The sequence below is a fragment of the Canis lupus genome, chromosome 22 (assembly GCF_011100685.1).
Source record: "Canis lupus familiaris isolate Mischka breed German Shepherd chromosome 22, alternate assembly UU_Cfam_GSD_1.0, whole genome shotgun sequence".
NCBI lineage: Eukaryota > Metazoa > Chordata > Mammalia > Carnivora > Canidae > Canis > Canis lupus.
This window is the reverse complement of record NC_049243.1, coordinates 60714320-60741234: the sequence shown is the minus strand read 5'-3', so window position 1 is coordinate 60741234 and position 26915 is coordinate 60714320. Positions and strand designations below refer to the sequence as shown.

Sequence of the window (26915 nt, the reverse complement as noted above, 5' to 3'; positions counted from 1 at the left end):
CTTGGCCAAGAGTGGGAGGGGGACCCATCTAGCACAACGTCATGCGGGACACCCTCGTGCTAAGCCCCAGGCGGGTGGCAGGCTGGGCAGGCATCAGCCTCTTGTGTAAAGGCCCAGATGGCAAACACACCTGCCTCAGGGGCAGAAGGTCTCTATCCTCACGGCTCTGTGCTGCGGTTCTGAGCAGCCAAGGATGCCAAGTAGGGACTGAGCACATCCCAGTAACACCTTGACAAAAATAGATGACAGACACGGTGGCCGTAGCCTGTGGCCCCTGGTCCACTCTACATTGGACTTGTCTTGACTCTTCGGCCCCGTGAATCCCGGCGCCCAAATGCAGCAGTGTTGAGCACTGTTGGCGCTCCAGGCATGGGGCGGCCAGGCGCCGTGCCCCCAGGCGTGTCCTGAGACGGGGCAAGGTGCCCACAGGGCGTGTTCTTACCTACCGAGCCGTGTCAGCTGCCCCCTCGGACAGCATGTTTCTCACTCCTCCGCGGCCTAGGTGACTTCAGGCTGAGGGGGCTCCCCAGTCACCGGGGAGCTTGATAAAAATGTCACTCACTGGGTCCTTCCCCTGATCCCGCACATGTGACAGGACCAGGGAACCGGGCAACTCTGGGGCAGCGGTGCCCTGGGCCTCTCGCTGAGGACCATCATCGACCAGGGCCTCAGTAGGGGGAGAACACCCAGTTCTATACGTTTTGGAGAACCCGTCAGTGCGATCCAGAAGGAGGAAGGCAGATCTCGGGGGCGCTGTGGGCCTGAGAGAAAGACTGGCTCCAGGACGAGTGTTAGGGCCTCAGCAGGGTGAGCGTGGATATGGCACAGCGGCAGGCAGCACCGACATGTACGCAGGAGGTGTGCCAGTAGAGGGGGGCAGGTGGCAAATGCCGTCTGGAGTGACAGCCTCCTGTTTTATGGGAAAAGCTACATATACAGAAAGATCTTGAAGGAGAACCAGCCAAGCAAATGGGCGGTGCTTCCAGTGTGTGTGACATGAACAAGAGAGGAAGGTGGCTCTCGGGAAACAATGCTGCCCTTCCCCGGCCTGGTTGCGTCTGTCCCCAGACACATCGGTCCCTGTCCCCCACCTCCCACGTCCTGCTCAGCCTGCTTTGTGCCCCCTCATGCCCCAAGAAGTGCAGGGGTGTTTCTGGACGTGAGGACGGGACACGCAGCAGCTTTATTCTGGGCCAGCAGTGGCCCTGGGGCTAGGGCAGTGGGGCCCGGAGGAGGCCTCTCAAGGTATGGCTGGAGACCATGAGCTGGCGCAGCCACTCGATGTACTGGGAGACCCTGGTGTACACTCCAAAGTGGCCTTCGGCCGCACAGCCCTCCCCCCAGCTGACGACACCTGTCAGGTACCATGTGCCCTGGAACTTCGTGGCATGCGGGCCCCCGCTGTCCCCCTGGCAGGCGTCCTTGCTCCCGTCCAGGTAGCCGGCACAGAACATATTCTCAGTGATGGCGGGGGAGCCACTTCTCCTGCGGGACTGCTCCTGGCAGTCCTGGGTCATCACCCGAGGCACGTCGATGGCCATGAGCTGGAGGGCCGTGGCGCCCCTGTCAAGCAGCTGGCCCCAGCCGCTGACGGTTGAGAAGCGGATGAAGGCCAGCGTCCTCTCGGAGAAGGTCTTCTCGGGCAGACACAGAGGCACCACATGGTCGGTGTAGGCCACGGGTGTGCGCAGGTGCAGCAGGGCGATGTCATGGTTCGTCTTGAGGGGAATGTACTTATCGGGGACGATGACCCGGGCCACATGCCGCTCCTGCTCATCGCCGTCGTCCTCACTGAGGTCATGCTCGCCTGCAGGGGACTTGCACTGCTCACCCCATGCCCCGCAGCCTCCCTTTGGGGCCTTAGGGACCCTGTGTCCAGCCCCAGGCTGGCGGGAGCAGTGCCCCAGGCAGCCACCACTGGGGTCCGGCTGGAGTGTGAGTCAGGGTGAGTCTGGGGTGCTGAGGGTGAGTGAGGAGGGATGCTTAGCTCCCCCAGTCCGTCCCAGACCCTCCCGGGGGTGCTCAGCATCCTGTTGCCTACTGGGCGGAGGTGCCCACCATGGCCCACACACCCCTGGGGCCTCTGGCCCAAGTGAGACAGGGGCATAGAGCGTCACCCCCGTGACTTTATGTGATGGGAAAGAGGCTGGGGGAGCATGGCCACAGTGGGACCTGGGGCACTGGGGTCTACCCAGGTGCTGCCCCATTTCTCTTTTTGGAGGAGCTTATCCAGTTGTGGAAATTGATGGAGGGACCACGAGACCTACCCAGCACCACCGTCAGGTTTTTCCAGTTCTTGATTCTTTCGAAGCAGTGAGCTGCAGAGACGACCCAGGCAGCATTGATCAGGGTGCCCCCACACAGCAGCTTCCCATCCACCTTCACTGCCGCCTGGGAGGGCACAACAGATGCAGGTCCCAGTGCTGTCACCCTGGGGACTCACCTTTCCCCTGTAGCTAGCGGTGGCCACAGAGAGCTCACAGATGCCGGGCTGACTACAGGGTACACGCCCAGCATCACCGCCCAAGCTGGACCCCACACGCCTGGTCTGAGAGGCTGGCCAAGCATGGTGCTCTGGGGCTCGTGGAAGGACAGGTATTGAACGGAAGCAGGGTGCCCTCCGTCAATGCGTCCTTCTCTTCCCCAAAGCAAGGAGGATGCTGAGTAGGTCCCGGTGAGGCTTGTGGTTTTCCCTGCAGTAGTTTGCCCACAGTGGATGGAAGGAGCTGGAGTCCCTAGCCAGCTGGTCTGCAGACGGGGAGGGACTGAAGGGCCAGAGAGAGGCAGGTCACTACATGTGATGGTGAGGCTGATCCACCAGGGAGGAAGGAGACCGGATGCAGGGTCAGCGTGTCAGAGTCCTTGTGTCCTGAGCATGAACAGCAGGACCCAGGGTGCTGGGGACATGCCCCTTCCTCACCCAAGCTAGCATCTACTGGGCCTTCCGGAGAAAGGTCTTCCTGTGTGGGTAAGGACAGGTGCTTGCGGCTCAGCGCCTCACCCTGATCGGTTACAGGCAGGATGTCAGGCTCCCGGCAATGCCCCTGGGCCTGGCTGACCATGGCTCTGTGCCGCAGCCATGAAGGTGGTCTGGGGTGGCTCTTACTGCTGAATCTGAGTCTGAGTTTCAGTGGGCCTCAGTTCCCCCACTGGTAACATGGGTGAGGTGGCCCTCTGTCTTGGGGGTGGGGTAAGTGGTCCTGAGAGGGGAGATCCTGGTGCACACGTGGGCATGAGTGCTGGCTGCGCTCCCCCCAGACAGCCCTCCCAGAGGCTCTCTTCTTTACCCACAGAAACCTGCCCTCATCACCTCTCCCCTGCTCACAGAAGTACTGCCTAGGCCAGGCACCCTGGTGAACAGGCCAATCCCATTTGGGGGGACTGAACACCAAAATGCAGGGTTCTGGCAGGCTGGGGAGTGTGGCCTGGACCACACAGGCTGCCCGCAGGCCAGGCCGCCACTGCCTACCCCCACCTGTGCGAGGTGGGAAGGGGCGGGGTTGGGGGGCAGGCTCCTTCTGCCTCTCTGCAAGGGGTCCCCGAACCCAAGGTCAGGCCACTGGTGACCAGTGAGCCTCCAGCGTCCCCTACAAGGTTCGCATACATTCAACACTCTCAGTGGTTTAACTCCAGTGTCCCCACAGGAAGGGTCTGGGGGTCGCTGGGCCAGGCTCAGACACGTGTGTGTGCACATCCCGCTCCTGTGAGATGTAGCTTTACGCCCAGTGCGTCTGGGGGGCTGATCCTCTGCATTTTCAACGGGGACCAGGCTCATGGGCGGCCCCACACCCTGGCCATGCGGGGACAGCGTCCCCTGCCCACAAGATGACACGTTACACATCAAGGATCTGTTTCCAGAGGCAGATGGTGATGGGGCTGGGACTGGGGCTGGGTTCAGACCCTGCCTCTGCCATCCGTCACCAGCGGCCTCATGTCCCTCATCAGTGGATGGGAGTGAGGCCAGCAGCCCTGAGGAAGAGGTGGGAGATGAGAGCTGAGCTGACATCCAGATGGACAGAGGGAAGCAGGCCGGCGGGGGCTGAAGAATGAGGAGGACGTGCCTTGCGCCAGCAGGGAACCCTTGAGGCCAGGGTCCTGCAGCCGACTGCCCACCATCCCTTTGGGGCCTTACCTGCCAGGGGCACTCCCCTTTGGGGCACACTTTGCCACCCACAATTCGGCCTTGGGGGTTGCTGCCAATTCTCTTCTCCAGAACAGGTATTTTTCCACACGGATATTCCACTGTAGGAAACAAGTCACAGGACCATGGTGTTCATGCCCAACGAGAGCTTGTGAGGGGTGAGTTCCAGGGGCCGCAGCAGGGCAGGGCCACCCGTGGAGGAGCTGCTCCTGCAGGAACAGAGGGGTCTTCCCTCTTGAAACTCGGCTCTGCTCACTTTCCCAGGGGACTGACACTTGTCCACAGACTGACCAGCCCTCGGACAATGGCACCGCCATCCTGAGCAAACTCGGAACTTTGATTTCCCCAGGAAAGCCCCTGGGCTGGAGGAGAGACCGTGCAGAGGCAGCAGCAGGACGTCAGGCTCTAGCCAGGGTGGGGGCGTCCAGACCTGGACTCCGGACCATGTCGCGGTCAGTGCCGACCCTGGGTGCGGCCCTGTGGCTCCCATCAGAGGGGCCAGTGGTGGGCGGAAAGAGCCTCCCTCTGCTCCTCTGGGGCTGCTTTGCACAGGCTGGTGGCTCCAGACCCTCCAGGGAGCTGCTCCCAGGGCTCTGTCCATGCCTGCTGCCATTGTGGCTTGTTTCCGAGCGGGCACAGATGTAGTACATGCTCACCCTTCCTGTCTCTCACAAGATGGCCATGGCTGTGCAGGAATGGGTGGCTGCTCCTTGGGAATGAAGCAAAACACAGACCCTGGGGCTGGCCCCCAAGGACCCGTTACCTATGGGCATGCAGGACACTCCATCGTCTTGGAGCGTGTACCCCTCGTGGCACCAGCAGGAACGCCTGGCCTCTGCGTGGTCACTGCAGTACTGCTGACAGCCTCCATTCTCATTCATACAGATCAGCTGGTCCTTCTTATCTGAGGACAGGAAGGGGACAGGCTGAGAGGGACCTCTGTGGGTCAGGGAGAACCAGCCCTCCTTCTGCACAATAGTGGTGCTTAGGGGCTGCCACAGAGACAGCCAGGTGCCAGCCCCGCTGAGGTTTGATCCAGAAGGGTGACCTGGGGTTGTGTGTGGGCCCACGTCTGAAGAGCTTAGCCCACTGGGATGGAGGAGTGCCAATGGGGCCTCCATGCCCCCCTCCCAGCAACTGGCGGGAGCTGTGGAGGGCCAGGGAAAGTAAAAGTCCCCTGGGGACAGTACAAGTGTCCACTGCAGTTGGAGGCCTGCTGGCAAGAGTCCAGGCAGATGGACCACAGCCAGGGCCCTGGTGCCCCAGTGAGCTGGCCGGGGCTGCCTGCAGCTCCGACAGATGGAGATGAGGAACGTTCATCCTGACTCTGCAGGGCAGTGCTACAGTGTGGAGACAGGGTTAGCTCACTGTGCAGTCCAGGACCCCAGCAGGAATGCCTGGCCTGGAAGTGAGTTCATACCAGGGCTCCTGAGCATCATGGTTCCGGGGGATTCACACCACGGGTCCTGAACATCATGATCCTGGGGCATTCACACCAGGACTGCTGAGCATCATGGTCCTGGAGGACTCATACCAGGGCTCCTGAGCAGTAAAGGTCCAGGGGGATTCATACCAGGACTCCAGAGCACTATGATCCCGAGGGACTCACACCAGGGGTCCAGAGCATCATGGTCCTGGAGGACTCACACCAGAGCTCCTAAGCAGTAAAGGTCTGGGAGGATTCACACCAGGACTGCTGAGCATCATGGTCCTGGGGGAGTCACACCAGGACTGCTGAGCATAAGAGGCCAGGCAAAGATTCCAGTCCCAGGAATTCCTGGCAGGAAGCCTCTTCTCTTAGCCTTGCCTCTCCTCTCCCTGGCCTCTGGTTTTCTTAGAGCAGAAGGTGGCCATGGCCCAGAAGAACTCTTTGGATGTACATTGTGTGATAAAGGATTGAATTCACCCAAAGTGCTCCTAGGAGATGATGTCCATACTCTCGCTGATTAAGGTGCACACTTTTGATGTAATCTGCCTGATAAGAATGCTGTTTCCTTGGGGGCCTTTGGCTATACCGGATGGTCTAACCATGTGACTCATGGTGGGGGCTTGGGCCACATGGTGTCACCTTAACCTCTGGAGGGGCTGGAGACTAAGCCATGTGACTACGTGACTGAGCCCAATACAATCTCTGGACACAGAGGGTCATTGTACTTCCCGGGGTGGTGGTGATACTTCCTAAGTCTTGCCACACATTGCTCTTGGAGAACGGAAGACTGTCCACAAGGGTCCACTGGGAGAGGACAATGGGAAGCTCGCACTGACCCTCTGCTGGCTTTATTCTGTATCCTTCCACTGTAATAAGCTATAACTTTGAGCACATCCGCCTTGAGAGAGCTCTACGAGCCCCTGCAGCAGAATAGTGACACTGAGATGGTCTGAGGGACTCTTGAAATTTGCAATACTTTAACATTCGAAAGGTCAAAAAAACACCTCACACTTTTGTAATAGCGGGAAGGGAAGATACAGTTTTCCCAGCTGTCTTGACTGGAAGCTGGGTAGTCATGCAGAGCCCTCACTGCGCTCTCTCCAGGTGTATCCGAATCCCCCAGCACTGGGAACTCAAGGGTTTTGTATTTCCCAGAAGTGGACAGGAGGTGATCAAGTTTGAGAATTAGCACCTTAGGGCAGCCCGGGTGGCTCAGCGGTTTAGCTCCGCCTTTGGCCCAGGGCGTGATCCTGGAGACCCGGGATCGAGTCCCACATCAGGCTTGTTGCGTGGAGCCTGCTTCTCCCTCTGCCTGTGTCTCTGCCTCTCTCTCTGTGTCTTTATGAATAAATAAACACAATCTTTTTTTTATTTATTTATTTATTTATTTTTTTTTTTTTAAAGATTTTATTTATTTATTCATGATAGTCACAGAGAGAGAGAGAGGCAGAGACACAAGCAGAGGGAGAAGCAGGCTCCATGCACCGGGAGCCCGATGTGGGATTCGATCCTGGGTCTCCAGGATCGTGCCCTGGGCCAAAGGCAGGCGCCAAACCGCTGCGCCACCCAGGGATCCCAACAATCTTTTTTTTAAAAAAAAATAACCTCTCTTTAAAAAAAAAAAGGGGGAGAGAGAGAGAGAATTAGCATCTTGGAACCTCAAACCCAAGACTCTCAGGTTGGCAGGGGCTTTCTCAGTCACAGAGCCCAATTTCCCACCGGGGCTGAGGCCCAGCTGGCATCTGACCAGGCCGTGCCCATCAGCCTGCTGGGGCTCTGTCTGCCAACCATGGGGTTCCTCACTTGTCTCACAGTTCCGGCCCTGGAAGTCATCGGGGCAGAAGCAGATGTAGGACTGGAGCTGGTCCTCACAGGAGCCTCCGTTCTGGCATGGATTCGAGGCGCACTGGTCCCCATCTGTGGAGGGACTCAGTGTTAGTACGCTGTGGGGAAGGCTGGGGGGTGGGGTCCAATGGGCCGTTTACCGACTCACCTTTGTAAGAAATCCAGAATTGCCTCTGAGGGAACAAAGAGGAAGCAGTATGAGACATGTGTTTGCCAGCAGCAAATATGGACGGTGTCCGCAGAATGGACTCGGGAGCAGGCATGGACTGTGGGGGCTGGGGGGCTTCCAACCTGGGCCCTTTGAGGTGGGCCCTGGAAGCCAGACTTTTCCTTTGGAGATGAGGTGAGTTCATCCAGGGGGAGGAACTTATTTTCCTAATCCCATCCCCTCTACCCCAGATCACTAAGGTCATCAGAGGTCACAAATTTCCCTCTCACAATTCAGAATTCACAAGAGTTGTAAATGCCCCAACTCTGCCACCTCTAAGCTGTGAACTTAGGATAAGGCATACGTGCTCTCTGGGGATGAGGGGGTCACCTACACACGTGTGTGACAGGAGGACAGGGCAGTAATGGATACAAAGGCATTTTATGATTGCAAAGGGCTCTAATGAAATTGATTCTTGAGGAATCTTCTGGCCAGGCACACTGAACCCTACAGAATCACTGTGAGAATAAAATGAGAACTGTGGGAAATGCTTTGAAAAACCAAGTAGTGAACAAATGCAACGAGTGACCATCCTCAATGCCTCAAATGGCAAATAGCCTCACTTCCTGTTGAGCATGAAGCATGTCCTGTGTGTGTAAGGTGTGTCCCGTGAGTGTGAGGAGTGTGAGGTATGTGTCTTGTGATCATGAGGTGTGTGTCCTGTGTGAGGTGAGTGTCCCATGAGTGTGGAGTGTCTTGGGAGTGTGAGGTGAGTATCTTGTGAGGATGAGGTGAGTGTCACATGAGCGTGAGGTGCGTGTCCTGTGTGAGCTGTGAGTCCCGTGAGTGTGATGTGTGTGTGTCTCATGAGTTTGAGGTGTCTCGTGAGTGTGAGGCTTGTACCACATGAGCGTGAGGTGAGTGTCCCGTATGAGACATCCTGTGAGAGGACGGATGGTTTCGTCTCCTCACAACCTGAGGGGCTGTCCGGTTGGAGGAGCTGAAGGTGTGGTATAACTTGAACATTCCCCTCAGGATGTGAGAAGAGCACGGAGAGCACCGCGCATTAGGCCTCGTGCGTGTGGGGGCCGCCGTGGCTTCCCGAGTGTCTCCTCGCGCGAGTTGCCCCGAGGAGGCATCTGCAGGTGGGCACTGCTGGGAAAGGCCGGCCCAGGCCCGTGGCGGAGGTCGGCTCCATCAGCTGTGCCTCCTAGAGGTGTGGGCAGCCCTCTGGGGACCCGGGACCTTCCCCGGGAAGGCAAGGGACACGCTGAATGTGCCTTTCACACTGTGTTTTGCGACGTGGGGTTGGGGTGCCCCGTGCGGCCGAGGCGATGCGCAGAGTGAAGCCGGCCTCCGGCCTTGGGGAGAGGCCCTGGAGGGCCGGGCCTGCTCGGAGTCGCTGTGTCCCAGCTGGCTGCTGGGCCGGCCGCATCACCGAGGCAGCGGGGGGTCCCCGAGGGGGGACTCACCGTCCTGTCCACGTCCTGGAAGATCTCCCGGGCCTCCTCAAAGGAGCACTGCTCCTCCCGGCACTCTCTCTCCAGGGAGCCGGCCCGCAGCTCCTCCAGGAACGAGTTGGCGCGCCTTTGCCGGTGCAGGACACCCTGGGCTTCCTCCTGGGTGAGGAAGACTTGGGGGGGGGGTCCCCGTGAGCACCGACACCCCTGTGCCACGTCCTGCTGAGTCACCGCTCGGCGCGAGCCTTGCGTGAGAGCTGGGGAAGGGCCTGCCTGTCTTTGCAGCTGAACCCGCTCAGGCCTCTGGGCCTGGCGGCCTGGTTCCCAGGAGCACCCCTGCGCGCAGAGCTGGCCACGGCGCTTAACAAGATGTGATATTAAGTGAGGCGAGAAGACCCTAGATCCCACATACCGTGAATAAAAGTAAATGTGCACCTGCGTATGCAAATGCAACTTATTGAAAGAAGGCAGTAGAACACTATCTCTGGGGACGGAAAGTTAATGCTTCAAAATGTGTGCCATCGACTTTTAGAGCCTCAGCATCCCAGCGCCTGGGACATTGTGTGGGGAGCAGGGCTGGGATGTGCAGGGGCTCTGCTCCCAATGGAGGGAGGGGCTGTGGGAGAGGGGGAGGGGGCGGGAGGGGAGGGGCCTTGTGTCCCTTGCCTGCCCCAGGCTGTCCTCCCTGGTGCTCTCGGAGGGGGAGCTGCAGCACATCCTATGGGGCTCCCTCCCCACAGGGAGCCTCCCCAGCCCCTTGCTCTACTTCTATATGGCCCACCCCCTCTTGGAGACACGGAGGTGCTCACGAAGACTCCGGTACCCTCTGTAAGCTAAGGCCACTGGGGACCCCTGCTCGGGCCCAGCACAGGCTCCTGGTCATCCTCTCTTGGTTGGAGGAGACTGTGGCCAGCGACTGCCCTGATGTGCCTGTCTGGCTGCGGGGACCTTCCTGGGTCCTGCTCCCAGGACTCCCTCCCCACTCCTTTGCTGCCAGCCCTTGAGGTGTGATATCCTTCAGGTCTGGGTTTTCCGCTCTAAGGAAGCTCGGAGTCCACCTCCCCACTTCCGCTTCAGCTGTCCCTCCAACCACCAGAAGCTCCAGGTGTCCCGGAGCCCCAGGGCTCTGCAGGCCACCGCCCCACACACTGAGTGACCCACATGCACAGCCACCACATGGGCCTGGCTTCCCCGCCTCTGCCCCACCGGCTGGCTCTTCCCTTCCCCCTCCCGTCTTGGGGAATGGCTCTGCTCTTCCCAGGAGAATTCGACTTCTGGAGCGCCCTGCCCTGAGCCCTGTGCCCCTGCACCCCCAGCTCATGACCCTGGCTTGTGTGTCCTCTGGACCCCAGTCCAGGCCCCGGCCTGCTCCCTCCTGCCAGCCTCTAGCAGGTAGCTCGCATGAGGAGAGGGTGGGTGCTTAGAGCTCCCCTAAGGTCCACCTTGGACAAGTAATGGGACCAGTTTGAACTCCTTGAGTTTGAGGTTTCATCAGGACACACGGGCAGACATGTGGACAGATGCCAGAGAGGAGGACACTGAGATTGGAACACCCTCCGGAGGCCGAGAAAGCCCATGGAGCCCCGGGGGCACGACTGCACCCCTGGGGACAGCTGTGCAGTGAGCGGCTGGGCAGCCAGAGAGGCCAGGCCTGGGAACAAAGCTGGGACTGAGAGGCAGAAACAAGTGGGGTACTGAGCCCCAGAAGTGAGTGCAGCTGGAGGTTTCCTGCATGGCAGGGAGGTCCAGGACCTCCAGCAGGTGGGGTGGCTTCAGGGGAGGGGCTGGGGTGGCCCCCAGGCCCAAGGATGACAGGGACCACCTCTCTTTTACGGAGACAACGTTTCTGTGTGTGAATTTCTGGGGAGCCTGCCTGGTTGGGAAGGAGAGGTTGAGGAAGGGGTGGGGGTGGAGGTGGGGGGCTTGGGGGAGCCCAGAGAAGACTGTCACCCCTGCCACCCTCGAAGTGCAGCAGATGTGTACCAGGAAGCCCTCAGGGGAACCAGCAGGGAACTTGTGGAAGTCTGGCAGGGGTGTGTGGGGGGGAACCCGACAAGCACTGTCTTCCTGCTCAGGAAGGATGAAGGCGCCCTGCCTCCCCCGAGGGTGGTGCTGGCCTATGGGCCCCTGCAGGAATCAGTGGGTGCCCCATCCGCTCCCACGCAAGCCGCTGGCGGGGGACAGTGCTGCCACCTGGGCCATCCCACGGTTCTGAAGTCTCAGTGGGCACCGCCAGTGAAGCGCGTCCCTCTGTCCCTCTTCCTCCCTACTTTCCCCTCAGTGTCCTGCTGGTGGAGCAGAGCCACCCAGGGTCCCCACCCTGTCTCCGGCACTGGAAGAAGCAGGAGGGCTGGGCAGGAGGGGAGCATCCCACCCTGCACCCCTGAACCCTGGGTCTGCTTGCCGATCCCATGGAAGTTCCCGGTGTGTCTGCCACGTGTCTACCACGCAGGGGGGCTGTGGGAGGCGTGGATGTCAGCAGCCCGGCAGCCCTTCCCCAGGGTTTACAGGGAACCCTCCCCCTGACATACCTGCAGCCAGAGACCCCTGCAGGCCCAGTAGGAAGCAGAGGAGGGCCAGCTCACCTGCCCAGGCAACCATGGTGAGACCCATGGTGTCACCGGTCTATTGACATTCCAGGTATGTGTGTGTGTGTGTGTGTGGGGGGGGGGTCAAAGTCCTGGCCTTCTAGCGGGCAGAGGGGTGGGGGAGGGAGGACTGGCTTCTCAAGCCCAAGGGGCGGGGCAATGCCACATTCCTGCAGGAAGCCACCAACCCCCTCTCCCAGCCCCAGAGCTGTGTCTGTGAAGCAGAGGCTCCTGCCCCAAACATCTGTGTCGGGACCTGTATCTGGCAAGTGCCCCTCAAATGCACTTGAGAACTCTGAGGTCCTCAGGACTTAGGATGGCAGTTGGACACAGAACTAAAGTGACAATGGGGAGAGGAGAGAGGATCTTGGGTGTGGATGTGAATATTCTCAAGAGAGCCACAGGGGAGACCTAGGCAGGGCCTCCTTGCCCAGGGCCTGGCTTTCTGGGTGAGCCGGAAGCCTCATGGGGGTGACTGGGAGTAGGGGCACATGCCCCAAGCTGAGCCTCCCTCTGTGTCCTTCCAGGCATCCTGGGCCCAGGTCACAGCCCTCAAGGACCCATGGTCCAGGGTAGCCAGGCATGTCGGCTTTCTCAGGGTACGAGGCTTCTGCTCTGACCTGGGTGGTTCCGAATACCCCTGGCACCATAGGTTACCCCAACAAGACTCTCCTGGGTGTCCTGCCTCTAGCAGGCCTGGGTTCGACCCTCTGCAAACTGGTGGAGGCTGGGGAGGCCAGCTCTGCTCATCTCTGGCCTGGGAGCCACACAGTCCGGCTGCTTCCCACAGCGTCCCAGCTCTACTTCCCAAGTGGAAGAATTAGTACCCGGGGGAGAGCATGTTTTGTGGATCAGTTCTGGAATCTCTAATTGTTACTCTTGGTAGCTGTTTGGGAATTTGTCCTTGGTGGGAGGTGGTGGACTTCACTGTTTCTGCAGGTATCTGCGTGTGGCCTTCTTGGGGTTCCCTAGGGCGCCATGGATGTAGCTGCAGCTCTGGAATCAGACTCTGGGCACCACAGCTCCATTTGCTCCCATCCAGGGTACAAGTGGCTCATTCTTGAACCCCCATTCTTGCGTTGGGCTGGTATTGCCTCCGAGAGGTGGTGGGAGCCCTGCCCTCAAAGGCTGTAGGCAGTGGGTGGGCAGAGTGCCCCAGGCACACTCCCTGGGTCTTGGACGGAGCTCAGGGCCTTCCCAGACTCCCGGGGGCCCCTCCCCTGGGGCTGGGGTGACTGGGGGCTGCCTGCAGTGGGGCTTACACCGCCAGGAATCTGTCCTCACCAGGGTCCTTGAGCACAGCCTTGCTCTCTCTGGAGGCTCTGGGGGAGGACCTGCCGGCCCCTTCCAACTGGGGGCTCTGGAGGGCCTTGCTGTCTGTCCTCTGCCTGCAGACCCACCACCTGGCCTTCCAGCTTGTGCGTGTGTCGACGGGTCGGCATAGCAAGATTTCCATGCTCCGACCAGCCTCTGTGACCCCTTGCTTCTGTGGGTCACACTCCCCCCGGGGGTCGCAGTGCCCCTCCACCCCTAGACCCCTCCTGCTTCGGAAGGCATCACTTGTACTCTTATCCAACACGGCGATTCCACATGTTTAGTTACCTTTACATGGTTGACACAACATGCGTGTTATTTTATTTCCATCATCTTCTGACAAAGGGAAGCATATGGGATGTAACGTGGGTCATGCTCACCGCTTGCCTCATTTCTAACGGGAGCTCACAGTGCTGCGCATCGGTGAGCATGACAAACCCGCGGAGCTGGGGCCCTGAGACGGAGGAATTCTGAGCTCTTACAGAGGAAGGCAGACAGCATGAGGGGCTGATATTTATTCAAATTCCATCTGTACAATAAAGAACTCTGAATTTTAAATTTCATTTACATTAGCAGAAAAAAACAACAATAAAAGACTGGAAACCAAATAAAAAAGCAATGACTGGAACATGAGGGTTTAAAGTGCCTGATGAAGAAGAGATGACAGCGGTGGTGACCCTCGGGCTGAGGCAGCAGGAGCGGTCTCTGGACAATCGGCGCATCGAGGAAACGGTTGCACGTGTCACACTCTCACGACTAGACACCTAGAAGAGCCTCCGAGACGTGCCCCGGAGGTGGGTGGAGGCGGGGTGCTGGCAGGCGGTCGGGCGTAGTGGGCGCAGGACCCACGCAGGGCTGTAGCGGGATGGTCCCAGCATCGTGGAGGCCGCAGTGCGTCCTTGACGTGCGTCCTCCACGCAGAACTCCTATGTACACCCCCCCCCACACGTGCACACGGATAAAAATATCCACCCCCGCTGGATACACACAGTGTTTCCAAAGAACAGAATTTGTTTCTAAACCACAAAAAGGTAAAACAGAAGCGTTTTCTCTCTGGTTCTGCCTGGGCCCCGTGCGGGGGTCAGACGGTACCCTGCAAACCTGCATCTTTATTTATTCTTTAAAAACAATTTTACAAATCCTAATTCAGTAAAACTAGTTAAAAAAATCAAGTTCCCCATTTTTTTTTTTTTTTGTAGAAAAGAAGCTAAATATCTTAAATTATAGTTTAAATTTCCTTTTGAAAATTAACCTACACAGATAGGGGACTGTCCTCGGTCTCTACTACTTCTGTCTGTAGGAACACTGCTGGATGCTACAGAGGGACGCGTGTTGGTCCGCCTGCGGCCAGACGGGTGTCGGTGAGGCTCCCCGAATCTCCCAGCAGTGTAGACGACATGCCGTAGTGTGAACCCCGGTAACAGAAAATAATTTTATATCAAATACAGTATCAAATCATCATTTCATGTAAACACAGTGATTCTTGGTAAAGATTCGAGGCCAAAGTACCACAAAAAATGGCCATGGAATTAATCCCTGCTTTTAAAAAAACTTGTAAAAGACAAAACAGTCCCCCCGCCGAGCTTCTGGGTCAGTAGACTGGTCACTCCCACAACACGCCTGTTCCTGCAGGAAGCGCCGGACCAGAAACGCCCGGAACGCGCAGTGTGGCCAGGGCGGTCCCGGCTGCCTGGCGCCCTGCCTCGCGCTGGCCTGCTGCCTCGCCGTCCTCCGTCCGTCCTGGTGTTCCCGGGAGGCACAGTGTACACCTCGGTCTTCCTGTGGAAATGGCTTCTGCACCCTTGTCAGGGGTGGTCCCGGCGTGGAGGCTGGAGGGCAGAATCTTCCAGAACCTTCCCTCTGCGGCCCCCTGCGTCTCTGCCTCGAAGCTCCGTGGGCCGCGGGCGGCTCGTCCTTGGGGTCTTGTCAGGGTCCTCCTTCCCCAGGGTCTTAGAGCACCGTCCCCTCACCAAACTAAGCAAGCCCAAGCAAAGGAAAACTTAGGGGTTCGCAGGCTGCTGTCCCGCATGGCCCGGCGCTACCCCTGGAGGTCTGAGAGGGGGACCCCACAGCTCTCGCTGCAGCTGGAGGAGGCGCTCAGCAGGGTGGACCCCGCACTGGATTCTGCGGGAAAACCAGGCAAGAATGGCTGCGGCGTGGCATCTGCACGCCCCAGCTCGCGGCTGCGGGACCCCGCGGGCTCGGGGTGCGGCCGGCACGGGCGCGGGGCTTACCTGAGCTGCTCAGGCACTGCGCAGAGCCGGACACGCCGAGGAGCGCGGACAGGCTGCTGGCCGGCACCCAGCTCTCCTTGCTGGACGTCAGGTTGCGGACATACCTGGAGGGGTGCGGCCGTCAGGGGCTCCCGCCGCGTGCTCCTCCCGCGGGGCCCGGGCGTGCGCTCCCGCCGGCACCTTACCAGAGGCCCTCGTCACCCTCCTGGACCACCTCCACCATGTCCCCGTTCCGCACGGCCAGCGCCTCGGGGCTTCCCTTCTCGTCGTCCACCACGACCGTGTACTTTCCGGGAACCTGGTGGCGAGGGACACGGCTTGTCAAGCACAGCGCGGAGCGGCTGTCGGCCGCAGGCCAGGTCCCGCGTGGGCTTCCTGTGTTCTGCCACAGGAGAGGGACCGGGAGCGTTTGTCAGGGCCCGGCCATTCCTGCCGTCTGGAGGCTTTGGATGGGCATCTGGCTGCGGAAGGGCCCCTGGTCCTAAGAACCTGCCAGGTCTCCCGCTGCGACCACGTGTTGAAACACCCCACCCACCTGGGAAGCGCCCCAGGCTGCCTGCCCCAGGCTGCACCACCCCCTCTGCTCTAGTTGCCCTCACACACTCCAAACGTCGTCCCCAGCCCCAGGACCTTTGCGCCCGCCGCTCCCTCCTGCTGGAGTGACCTCCCCTTCCTTGGCCTCCCGCCCGACACGCGGCCATCCTTATCTAACACACTTGGCATTTTATTCCCTTTTACTCTGCCTCCCCGTGGGAGCGGAGACCCTCGTGTATTGTATTCTCTGCTAAACAGCGCAGCACCCAGTCCGTCCTCACCGCGATCATGCAGATGAAGGTGTGTTGTGGGGCCCCAGGGCTAGAACCAAGGCAGCGCCTGGTGTGCACTAAACATCTGTTGGTATAACCCTGACTCGAGGGATTGAGTATGTACACGCTTCCCCATGTAGCTCGTGTTAAAGAAACGCAAATCTGCACGTGGAAGAGTTGAGTTCTCTAAGAAGTGGGACAGAGCTGCAGGCATAGCCTTGTGGAGGCTTCTAAGAGCATTCTGCTCATTCGGAGGCGGATCAGGTGTGTGCACTGTTCCCTCCGAAAGCCCCATGTGTGTGGTGGTCTGATGGTGGAGGTGGTGGGCACACGGCACAGCGCACCCTGGCACCTGGAACCTCCCTCTCCCACCGCAGGGCCACGAGAGCCATGGCACCGCTGCAGTCACACTCTGGAGCTCTCCTGCCCCAGGGCCAGGGGAGCCGGGTTACCAGCTTCCTGGGGCCCACTCTGCCTTCCTCCTCTGCGTCCGAGGAATTCATCAGCTCCTCGGCACTGGACCAGCCATCGTTGTCCTCGGGGGCCTCCAAGGGGTGAGATGTTTTGCTCCAACCTGAGAGAGAACAGGCTCCCGTGAGGACCACGACGACAAGCCCCTCTGCACCATTCCCGCGAGCCCGCAGTGTGCCGCCCCCTTCCTAGGAGCTGCTAAAGACTTTAGGGTGGGACAAACGGCAGGTTTCCAGAACGCCTGCTGACACGTGTGCTTCGGCTGCACACAGTCTAGGGACACAGGGCCCAGAGCACCTGCTTCCATCACCAGGCCAGCTCCAAGGAGGCAATGGTCCCCAGCGCCTCGGGGAGGTGATCCCGTGGGCTCTGCCTGCGGTCCCAGGGGAGCAGAGACTCTGGATGATCCCTAGCTGGAGATGCCACCACCCATCCATGTGGGTGCAAGCATCACCACAGGGAAGGAGTCTACAATTGGTGCTGGGAGCTCCCAGCACCCATGGGATGGCCCGGAGACTGCTCCTCATGTCAGCAGTTGAGGCGTGCTGCGCATGCTCTGGCCAACACTGTCCTGGCCCATTAGGGGGTGGTGCTGTGACCCTCCCGGCACAGGCCAGCAGACGCCATACACAGACCCTAATCACGCCTTCGAGCTTCCGCAGCCACGTGGGGAGGCTGGGATTCCAACCCAGGCCCCTACCGACACGAGCCCCGGCCAGACTGCTGCTGGGCCAAGTGTGGGGACAGAGCTTTCTGCGGACCTTCTGAAATATGCATATATCCTAGTGTTTTCATGGCATGCAGCCCCAAAGGATAACATGTGTATTTTCCATTTGGAGGAAATTTCAGGGAGAATGCATTTAAGTTGAGGGAAGATGATGGATTCCCAAATCTGAGCAAACACAATGAACACCAGCAGCAAAGTGATGGGTGGGAGCCACACTCCTGTAGCATGAGACCACGGCCACCACCTGCTGTTCCCGGCCACAGGGTCAGGGATGGAAGACCACTTGCAGGCTGTGGGCCTGGCACACCAGTTCCAGTATCCACATGGCCCCACCCCGAGAATGAGAGGGAGCTATAGCCAACGCGTGCAAAGGGTGCACTGCCCCTGTCTGGCAGCCCGTGCCCAAGGGCCTCTGTGCTACAGAGGCCTTAGGGGTCTCGTCTCCATAGAAAGGGAGCTGGGGTCTAGAGCTCCCCATTAGCGTGCAGCACTGAGCCTGGGAGGAGACAGGCCTGGCCAATGACCTCGAATGTCATGGGGCCACCCTGTACTCCGCCCTCCAGGGAGGCCTCTTTACCAGGCTCCAGCAGCGTCCCTGTGTCAGAGCCCTGTGATGAAGGCATCAGGAGGGTACCGCGCCCCACACGCCCGAGGCACCAGCCATGGGGCGAGAAGACGTGGGTTTAGGAAAGCGCAAGTGTCACAAACCCAGTCGCACAGCTTCATCAACATGGATGTTGGCGAGTGTGTAGGACGTTATGCCAAGGTGACCAGAATGTGGCCCCTCTGCTCTCAGCACAGTAGCCCTGATAGTGACATTGAGTAAAGTGATGGGCAGGTGAGGCCCTCCAGGGGGGCAAGTGCCTGAGCATCTGCCAGAGTGCCGGGGGTGGGGCGGCCAGGGCTTGCTGTCATCGGGACAGTGGGGAGTGGAGGGCAGCAGAGGGCAGGGGGCTGGTAGTAGGGCCCCAGGTGCCACGCTCACATCACATCCATTGACCTTGTGAAGGCGCCTCATCTTCCTGCCACAGGTGAGGAGACACAACTTGGCTGAAAGGTGGTGGGAAGAGGAATGCTGGCAAGCAGCCCCAGGCTGGGCTCAAGCCCCTTCACCAGCTTCCTGCACAAGGGCAGTCAGCCAGGCCAATGCCCGGCGTCTCCAGATCTTAAGCAGAGAATGAGGCTGTTGCTGGAGAACGCAGCCTTGTCCCGGGCCCTGGGACCCTCACCCATGTGAAGGTGGTGGGAGCAGGTGGCTGAAGCCCCTGGCCTCCGACGGTCCTGTGGGGGCAGGTGGAGGGCTGCAGTCTGGGTCCCAGGTGCTTGGACTGGTGCTTGAGGCCGAGTGTGCTGGGTGACCCCTGGGTGGTCCTGGGGGCGTGAGGTCACCTGCACCCTTGGGAACCTTCACAATTGTTGGAAAATTCTAGAGGATTCATGAAGTGAGACTCTCCTTGCCAACCTCAGACCCTCAGCCTGGGCCAGGGCATCTTTGGGTTTTGGGGGAGGGCTTTACCCTTGTGATACAAGGGGCAAGAAATGGAAGCCCGAGTGCCAGCATGGAGCTTAGCCATAGCTGCCTGTACCAGCGGTCACCCTCTCATGAAGTGGGAGGTTGGCAGGGTCCCTTTGGCTGCTACGTGCTGTGCTTCCCCCAAGAAACTTCGGGACAACTGGTGGAGCGGGGCGGGGGGTGGTGCCACAGGGCCCTGAGGCCAGGGGTGCCCTGACGTCTGCGCAGCCCCCGTAACGGCCCAACCCAACCTGCATGCTGGCCAGGCATTGGCAACCTGGTAGCCAGTGGGTGCAGGTTCTGGGCAGACCTGGTGGGCGTCCAACTGGAAAGGGTGACACCTCTGCAGTATCTGTTGTCAGGGCATCTTGTCTTTGAAGAAAACAATGGATTTGCTTCTGGCTAGCAGAGACCTACTCTGTGTTGTGTCCTCGATGGCAAGGAAGGGCAAGACACACGGTGGCCCTAATCGGGACCGGTAAATGGATGTCAGGCTACGTTCAAAAGGTGGAGCCACTCTACCTCGTAAACCAAAAGGCGTTGGGTCGCTCTTTACTTCGTGTCGCTTAGGTTTTTTGTCAGGGCTGGTAGGAGAAGCTGCAGAAGATGGAAAAGGAAAAATACAACAGGAGAGAGAGTGAGGCACGGCTTCTGCGGGCGCATGCAGCGTGCAGAGGGGGTGAAGAGCGGTGCTCATGCGGGGCTGGGACGCAGACACTGGTGCGCAAGTAGTAGCCTCCTGGGAACAAAACTAAGCTAGCAGGTGGGTCCCTCCCGCGGGTGACAGGAGAGGCCCCGGAGAGCAGGGGGAGCTGGGACAGGGCTGCAGGTCACTTTAGGGGCCGTGTGTAGGTACTTTTTCCTAAATCTGCATAAAAGTGCACATAGTATGCAAAGTACAGAGTACCAGGGGATGTCCTTTTTTTTTTTTTTTTTCTTTTAAACTTTGAGACCAACTTAGAAGTATTTTATAAATTGAAACAAAGACAAAACAAATACCCTCCAGTTTTCTGGACCAGTGACAAGAATCCTAGACAACACGGGCTTTTAGTCTCAGGCAGGGAGAGACCCGCCGGGAACATCAGGGCCTGAGCTACCTCTGTGTCCTCCCTCCTCTCGGCACACCACACCATCAAGGCACCCTGGGAGGCGGTGCAGCCGACACAGGTGTGCACCTGAGGGGTTCTCTATGTGCCCCGTGCACTAGCGACCACCCCTCGGAGACAGCGGACACTAGCACTGGGGCACGGTGTGGAAACGAGAGACTGGACAGGACCGAGCGGGAGGGGCTGGGGGCTCGGGAGGAGCTGAGCTAGGAGAAGCCGTGGGCTGAGCAAGCCATCGCCCACCAAGCCCACCTCTGCTTTCTCAAACCAAAGGTCCTGAGACCCCACCAAGAGCCCTTGGGCTGTGCGAATAACAGACACAGCGGCACCGGCGAGGACACACGGTTCAGGGGACGGCAGCATGAACGATCACCACACGAATGGATGACAGACATGCCACCACGGTGAGGGACACATCCAGAGCATGGATTTGAGGCGAGCGCCTTTTACCTTTCTGACCTTTGAGGTTAGCAAAGCCCTGCAGGGTAAAGCGCTTTCTGGAAAGCGCGGAGCTTTCTGAGGTAGAGCTAGTGACCATGTCATCTACAAAGGAAGAGAGAGCGATGGTGTGGGGGTGTCCACGGCCCGTGGCGCTCGGGGCACACATCAGGTCACCTGGGCTCTCCTCTGGGGCTGCGGGGGCCTGTCTGGAGCGCCCCGGGCGCAAGGAAGGGGGTTTCTTCAGGAGGTCCCAGTGCTTGTGCGTCCTGGACATGCTCCTGCTCACGGCTGCCTGGCACGCCGTGCCCGGCGCCGGCGGACACCCACCTCTGCCCTTCTCGGGGGGCTTCGGCAACGACGAGGGGCTCATGTAGCCTTCCAGGCTTAGGGGGTCGGTTTTCCTTTCTTCCAACTTTTTGATGTTTCTTGTGGTCCCTTTCGAGGGGCTGAGGAACACCCCAAGAGAAGGAGGAGAATGTTGCCTGGTTAGTTTTTCTACCCGTCCCTGAGGCTCCGAGGCAGAGATGACCCTGGGGTCCCCTCCAGTATCCCCCTGCCCCGAGAATAAATGCCACCTGCCAGCTGTTAAGTGGGAGGTGGTGGTGGTTTCTTTGAGTTGGGAGGGTGGACTTTCTCTGTGGATTATTTACTTCGACCACACCCTATCCCACCAGTGACTGGATGTCACTTACGGCAGAAGCAGGACAAAGTAAGAAAGCTGCCGTGAGTGCCAACGGTGACCAAGGAAAACTAAGGTAGGAAGAGGCCAGTGTGAGGCTGATGTGTTGGACGTACTTCTGCGCCCCCATGCTCCACGGTCCCCGTCCCTGCCTGGGACGTGACCATCACAGAAACATGGCAGCTGTCCCCAAGCCCCAGGACATCCTGTGCTCACTGTACCAGGAACTCATCCACTGGTGTCAGACAATCGGAGGCGTCAGAGCCGGCCTTTGCCAGCGAATGGGGCCCGAGATATCTGTCCCTGAAGCTGGCCCGCACGGATGGCTCCCGCCCCAGCAAGCACCCCTGGGGCCTTCGGGCAAACCCCAGGGAGGGCATTCGGGCGGCCGGCTGTGTGAACGGGGCGTGAGTCCCTCACCTGGTGCTGGGTGGCGTGGGCAGAGGCAGGCTCTGGGACTGCTCCAATGTGCGGTGCTGGCTGGCTTCTGCGGGAGGGAATATGCAGACCCGTCCCAGAGCTGACCTCGGGGGTTGTGCTGGGCGGGGCAAAGCCGCTCCTGGAGCCAAGGCCCAGGGCGGTTCGCGGCTGCAGTGTTCTTACCTCGGCAGGCTTGCAGCTGGCTGGTCAGCACCTTGCGAATCTCACTCACCCAGGCCGCTTTAACTTCAGGGGTTGGTGCCTGCGTGCCAGAAGGAAGCCAGGAGGTAAGTATGGACGTTCCCTGAAGGAACTGATGATGGGAGCGCAGGCCGGGGAAGAGGAGCAGTGGTCACGGGGGCCCTGGGCTCGGGACGGCTCAATGGGCACCCTCCATGGGAGGACCTGTGGCTGCCGCCATCTACCCCTGCTGGTGTCTGACTCCCTGGAAGCCCTGGGCACAAACCACCCTTTGAGAGCACATTTCTCTGGGAAGTGGCCCGTGGCATCGCTTAGGACAAGGGTGACGGGAATCTGAAATCCTCAAGGGAGACTATGTTCCCAGGCCACAGTCCTGCCTCAGGATAGCACAGGTAGCCAAGAGGAGTGACAGCCGGGCTCTGGAGACTTGGGCCAGGGAGAGCCAGAGTGCTGGCTGTTGTCCCAGCAGCTCCTGGGGGCCTGTACCTGACCTGGAGCCGGGCACCACTGCTGTGGGCCTGCCGTGCTGCTGTGCGTGCCTAAACCACATGCCACGGCCACTGCATCCCACGGGGCCACCACAGCGTGCCTGAGCGTGGAGGGCAACCAGAGGAGACCTGTCCCTGGAGCCGGGCGATCCATCACAGGACCCCGAGTTTGGGTCATGCGGGCTCAGGGTATACTCACAGCTGTACGGCCCCCTGCATTCCCCAGGGCAACGTGGTCACATGTGTAAGCATGGCCTGGGCTTAGCTGTGCCCCCCAAGCCTGCATTCCCAGCCCCGCCTTCCAGCACCCCAACTGTGGGCTGCCTGTGCTTCCTCCTGTGGGCAGACCCAGGGCAGCACCCCTCCATGGCCCCTGGGACATAAGCCCTCACCAGCTTAGGAGGCAGGTGCACGGTAATTCTCAAAAGACGCCTGACAAGTCCCCGACGCCCAGCCCGCAGAAGGCGGGGCCCTACCTGCACAATGTACACCTCCTCCCTGGCGTTGTACCAGATCTCAAACTTCCTCACGTCACCTTTCACGTTCTCGGTTATGCCGACAGCCGCCATCTGGCAGCACGAGCAGGGAGACGGGTGTTCGTTAGCAAGCAGGATGGGAGCCTGCGCCCCCCAGGCTCCTGTCTTGGAAGGGTGTCAGTGCCCCCCTCGAGGTGATGGAAGTGGTTTGGGGTGGGGCTGAGGACACCAGAGCTCCCGGACTCCCACCCCAGACCAAGGTGGTGCATGCGGGAAGAGGGGCAGCTGGAATCCAGCGGGATGTCTGCTGTCCTCCGCAGGGTCGGCCTCACTTACATTCAGGGACTGCTTGTAGCTGTACGAAGGGGCCTTCTCGTACCCCTCCCCGTTCTCCTCCCTCTTCTTGCAGAAGAGCACGGCCTTCTCGTGCAGGAAAAGGTGGCGCTGCATGGGCTTGAACCTGGCCAAGTCCTTCACTTTGCTGTGGCCCTTCTTGTGGTCTGTCCAGACGCTGAATGAGCCCTGCATCAGCAGCTTTCCCAGGTCACTCAGGTTCCCCTATGCCCAGAATGAACGAGGGGCCTCGTGGGCATGTCATTGAGCAGAAGCAGCCCGGCTGGGGGGCTGCGACCCCTGGAGCCCCCACCTCGTGACATGTGGGGACAGGGCAGGGGTTGGGGCGGTAGAGCAGGGAAACTCCTGTGTCCCACCTCATCACGTATCTGTCCCAACCCACAGGACGCGTGTCCTGGGCTGTGGGTGGTAATGACAGACCAGCAGAGGATCACCCTCTGGGTGTGGGGAATAGGAGAGGCTGTAAGTGGGGGCACAGGGCTGTGGGGGGCCCTGTACCCTCCCTCCATCTTGCTGCAAACCTAACTCTGCTCTAAAGACAAAGCCTCTTAGTTAAAAAAGCTGGGTGAGCACAAGTGGACTTACAGAGAAGCAACAAAATGAGTGAGTTACTTCATTTGGGCACATGAGGAAAAAGCAGTCTGACCTTCACACCCCCTTGTCCTCTGACCCCGACCCACATGGATCAGCCCTGAGTGCCACCATGCCCCTGGGAGGCCTGAGGACTCCCCAGAGCTTTGAACCCCCCAGCCCACCCCAGACACAAGTGGAAACTGGGTTGCCCCCAGATTGCAGGCAACACATGTGCATACGACGGTCCCAGGCACAGCTCTGCCCCGACAGCAGGTAGACCATCACCAGCTAGTTGGTGGGATGGAGAGGGCCTTACATCATAGCCGGTGATGGCAATCAGGTGCATGGAGTCGTTCACAGCCTTGAGGATGCCCAGGATGGAGCTCAGCGCCTCCTGCAGGTCCTCGGCCCCCTCGCAGCTCTTGCTGTATTTTAGCATCTCCTGGGGGACGAGGATGCGTTCACACAGCCGTGGGACACAGGAACTTCCGCTCCAGCCCCAGTGCCCATGTGGACCCTCTGGACACACAGCGTGGCTCCCAGAGCATTGGCATCCGGACAAGACCACCGTGGCAGGGTGTGGGGAGGCAGGCGGGCACGGCCGCCTCACCTTGAGCAGCAGCTGGTACTTGGTGATCCTCTGAACTGGCTTCAGCAGGTAGGAGTCCAGACTGAGCTTGTGGTCCAGCTTCCTCTGGCATTCCTGCAAGGCCAGAACCCTCCTGTTTAGACCGGGTGCGCCAGTGAGGGAGACCGCGCTCTCCCGGGGAGGGTCCTGAGACACACCTGGAAGAATGGACAGTCGGAGCACTGTCGCCAGAGGCTCTCGGAGCGCGGCTTGTTCTGGCAATACTTCTCATAGATCTGGAACTCCTCCATCTGATGTGGGATAGAGAGCACGTCGCAGGGCGCCCTGTTCCCCTCCCCACCTCTGATGCACGTGATGAGCCTAGCAGGGCTCCCTTTGGGGCCACATGGGTCCTGAGACCTCTTTCATACAGATTAGCCTCAGGAAGCTGGTGTTTGGCTGTGAGAATAACAACTAAACTTAATGGCTAACTTTCTAAAGAAAGGACCTGCAGAGCTTGGTGCTCAGATGTGTGTGTGCATCGGACTGCCTGCAGGTTTGTTAAAACACAGAGCCTGGGGGATCCCTGGGTGGCTCAGCGGTTTGGCGCCTGCCTTTGGCCCAGGGCGCGATCCTGGAGACCCAGGATTGAATCCCACATCAGGCTCCCGGTGCATGGAGCCTGCTTCTCCCTCTGCCTGTGTCTCTGCCTCTCTCTCTCTCTCTGTGACTATCATAAATAAAAAAAAAAAAAAAAAAAAAAAAACACAGAGCCTGACTGCAGGTTCTGATGCGGCGGGTGTATGGTGGGACCCAGGAACCTGCATTTCCAGGAAGACCCCGGCATGCTGCTGCCGCTGGCCAGGGGACCCACTTTGAGAACCACTGACCTTCAGCTTGACTCTCTCACCCTCATTCTCACACAGTGCCCAGAGCGTCACCAGCAGCTGGACAGAGTCAGAGCAGAAATGTCCCTACTTCCTCTTCCTGCCTCTCAACACCAATTCATGACGCCGTGTCTGGGCCTCTATCTTATTTCATGAAAACGCCTTCCTCTCAGCTCATGTTCCATGTGGCTCGGCTTGCAGTGTATGGAGGCAGGCCTGAGAGGATCGCCCTGCCCTGCTCCCACTGCTCCTCCCAGCCCCGGAAACAGGTGTGCATTGGCCATGTCAACGGGGAGGAGAGGAAGGTGACAGGTCACTGCCCGCTTGTGAGGGAGGGAGTAACCCAAACGGGACCATGCACAAGTGCCAGCTCAAGCATGCTTGGCTCTGTGCAACATGTGCAGCAAGATGGATGCTTCCCAAATCTGGCACGAGTGGCTGATGTTTTATGGTTTTCTCTCTTCGGAACCAGTTATTGCGCTTTAGATAAAACAGTATTGTTTTGGCCCAACTGGAAAGCATCACACCGTTTCAGGCAGACGGCAACATCTGCACTTTGTGATTTCAGTTGGTCAGAAGGAGACTGTGATACTTTTGTGATTATTTCATGTGGCATTTTCAGAAGGAAGGCACGGCAAAGCACACACTTACCCGCTCCAGGAAACACCTTCCGACCAGCTCTGGGCAGTCCGTGTACTCCTCCAGCTCCCTCAGGAATATTCTAGACAGGGAAAGCTTGCCTTAGGTCAGGGGAAGAGCAAGCTGGACGAGACACCCAGCACAAATGAAGAGATGTCATTTTCCAGCTGATGCTTATTTCCAAGTCTGGACAGTCGGGGACTGCGGGCAGGCCCTGCAGCCATGCCCGACACTCCCTGGGGTTGGTTCAGGCAGACCTGGCCCCTTCGTGGGTCCCTCTGAGTTGCTGGTGCTGCTGTGCATGCAGAAATTGGGACAGCTCCTTTGCTACCGGCCGGACAGGGACGAAGAGGCAGACAGGAGCCGGGTCAGCTGGGAGCCGTGCTCACACCCACCTAACTCTGCAGGTTCTGTGGGATGGGACCCTCCCTGTGCCCACTGCCCCTGAACCCGGGGTCAACCCCACCTCGAGGGACAGGTTTCCAGGTTGGTTCACCGGCAGTGACCACAGTGCCTGGCCACCTTGTGGTGGGGGAGGTTCTGGGGGTTCACCTGCCTCCCCTACAGACGAATGGGTGACAGACGCTAGTGACCAAGGGGCGAGGGGGGTCATGCAGAAGTCCGAGGAGCCCCCGTGAGCCTGGAGGGGGGTGGGGGGCCAAGCCCGGCTTTCCCAGGACACACGGTTGTGGTGTCTGTCTGACGGCCCCCGTGTATCCTGCATCTACCTCCTCGTGTCCTTTCCCACAAGCTCCCCGCACATGGCAACAAGGAGTCAGGGTGGGCCCTTTGGAAGGGTGGTTAGTGCTTCCCCAAAGCCAGGAGGCCACAGTGGACTGGTGAGGGGAGAAGAGGCAGGATAGGAGCGTCTGCTGTTGCCTCATGGGAAGAAAACGGGCCTTGCTGGGTGGTGTGGCCCCGGTGCCAAACGCACACCCTGGCCAGGCAGGAGCGGGTTGGCACTCCCACGTCTTCAAAGCCCCAGGGACTTCCAGCAGGTGGAAGGGCCACCTGTAACGGCCTGGCCAGCGCCCCCCACCAAAGCCCCCTGCTCTGCAGCAGCCCCCCGACCCAGGAGCCTGTCCCCTGGGGAGGAGGAGGGATGCTCTCCACCCATTGGCCACAGCCCCAGCTCCCTGCAGGCGGCTGCCTCATAGAAGACCCCACCGAGCAGCTGCAGCCAGAGGAGGGCCTGACCTGTTATGGAAGTGGTAAATCTCTTCCATGTTTCCAAACAGAATGTCCTTTTTGTTCTGAAGGCCTGGTGACATGAGGTGCGCCATGAGTGGGTTATCCAGCTCAGCAGCATAACCCTGTGGAGGAGGGGAGAGGTTGGGAAGGGGCGCACCTGCCAAGATGCCAGGCTCCATTATGGGCTCCGTCACAGGCTCTGTGGGCTGCAAACGG

The 26915-nt window shown here is 59.4% G+C and overlaps 2 protein-coding genes across 12 annotated transcripts in view; both read right to left on the bottom strand.

The window, feature by feature from the left end:
• Positions 1–1160: 1160 nt before the first annotated feature.
• On the bottom strand, positions 1161–11624 carry F7 (coagulation factor VII). The gene is given in 8 exon segments (NM_001048033.1): positions 1161–1807; positions 2268–2391; positions 4133–4242; positions 4905–5045; positions 7374–7487; positions 7564–7588; positions 9036–9196; positions 11555–11624. Coding segments are annotated over 8 exon segments (1341 nt in total). The 3' UTR covers positions 1161–1211.
• Positions 11625–13418: 1794 nt separating this feature from the next.
• The window catches only part of MCF2L (MCF.2 cell line derived transforming sequence like), a 129737-nt gene continuing 116240 nt past the window's right edge, over positions 13419–26915 (bottom strand). For 7 of the 11 annotated variants that reach the window (XM_038570088.1, XM_038570092.1, XM_038570097.1 and 4 more), the window contains 16 exons: positions 26706–26821; positions 25521–25590; positions 24201–24293; positions 24025–24117; positions 23731–23856; positions 22824–23045; positions 22488–22580; positions 21506–21584; positions 21323–21389; positions 20551–20669; positions 20233–20325; positions 19199–19273; positions 16418–16539; positions 15345–15457; positions 15160–15263; positions 13419–15049 (listed from right to left, as the gene is read on the bottom strand). In XM_038570088.1, coding sequence (XP_038426016.1) covers positions 14964–15049; positions 15160–15263; positions 15345–15457; positions 16418–16539; positions 19199–19273; positions 20233–20325; positions 20551–20669; positions 21323–21389; positions 21506–21584; positions 22488–22580; positions 22824–23045; positions 23731–23856; positions 24025–24117; positions 24201–24293; positions 25521–25590; positions 26706–26821 — 1671 coding nt within the window. In that variant the 3' untranslated portion in view covers positions 13419–14963. The remainder of the gene's footprint in view (positions 15050–15159; positions 15264–15344; positions 15458–16417; positions 16540–19198; positions 19274–20232; positions 20326–20550; positions 20670–21322; positions 21390–21505; positions 21585–22487; positions 22581–22823; positions 23046–23730; positions 23857–24024; positions 24118–24200; positions 24294–25520; positions 25591–26705; positions 26822–26915) is intronic. The other 4 variants (XM_038570096.1, XM_038570099.1, XM_038570091.1 and 1 more) reach the window with 3 other exon arrangements.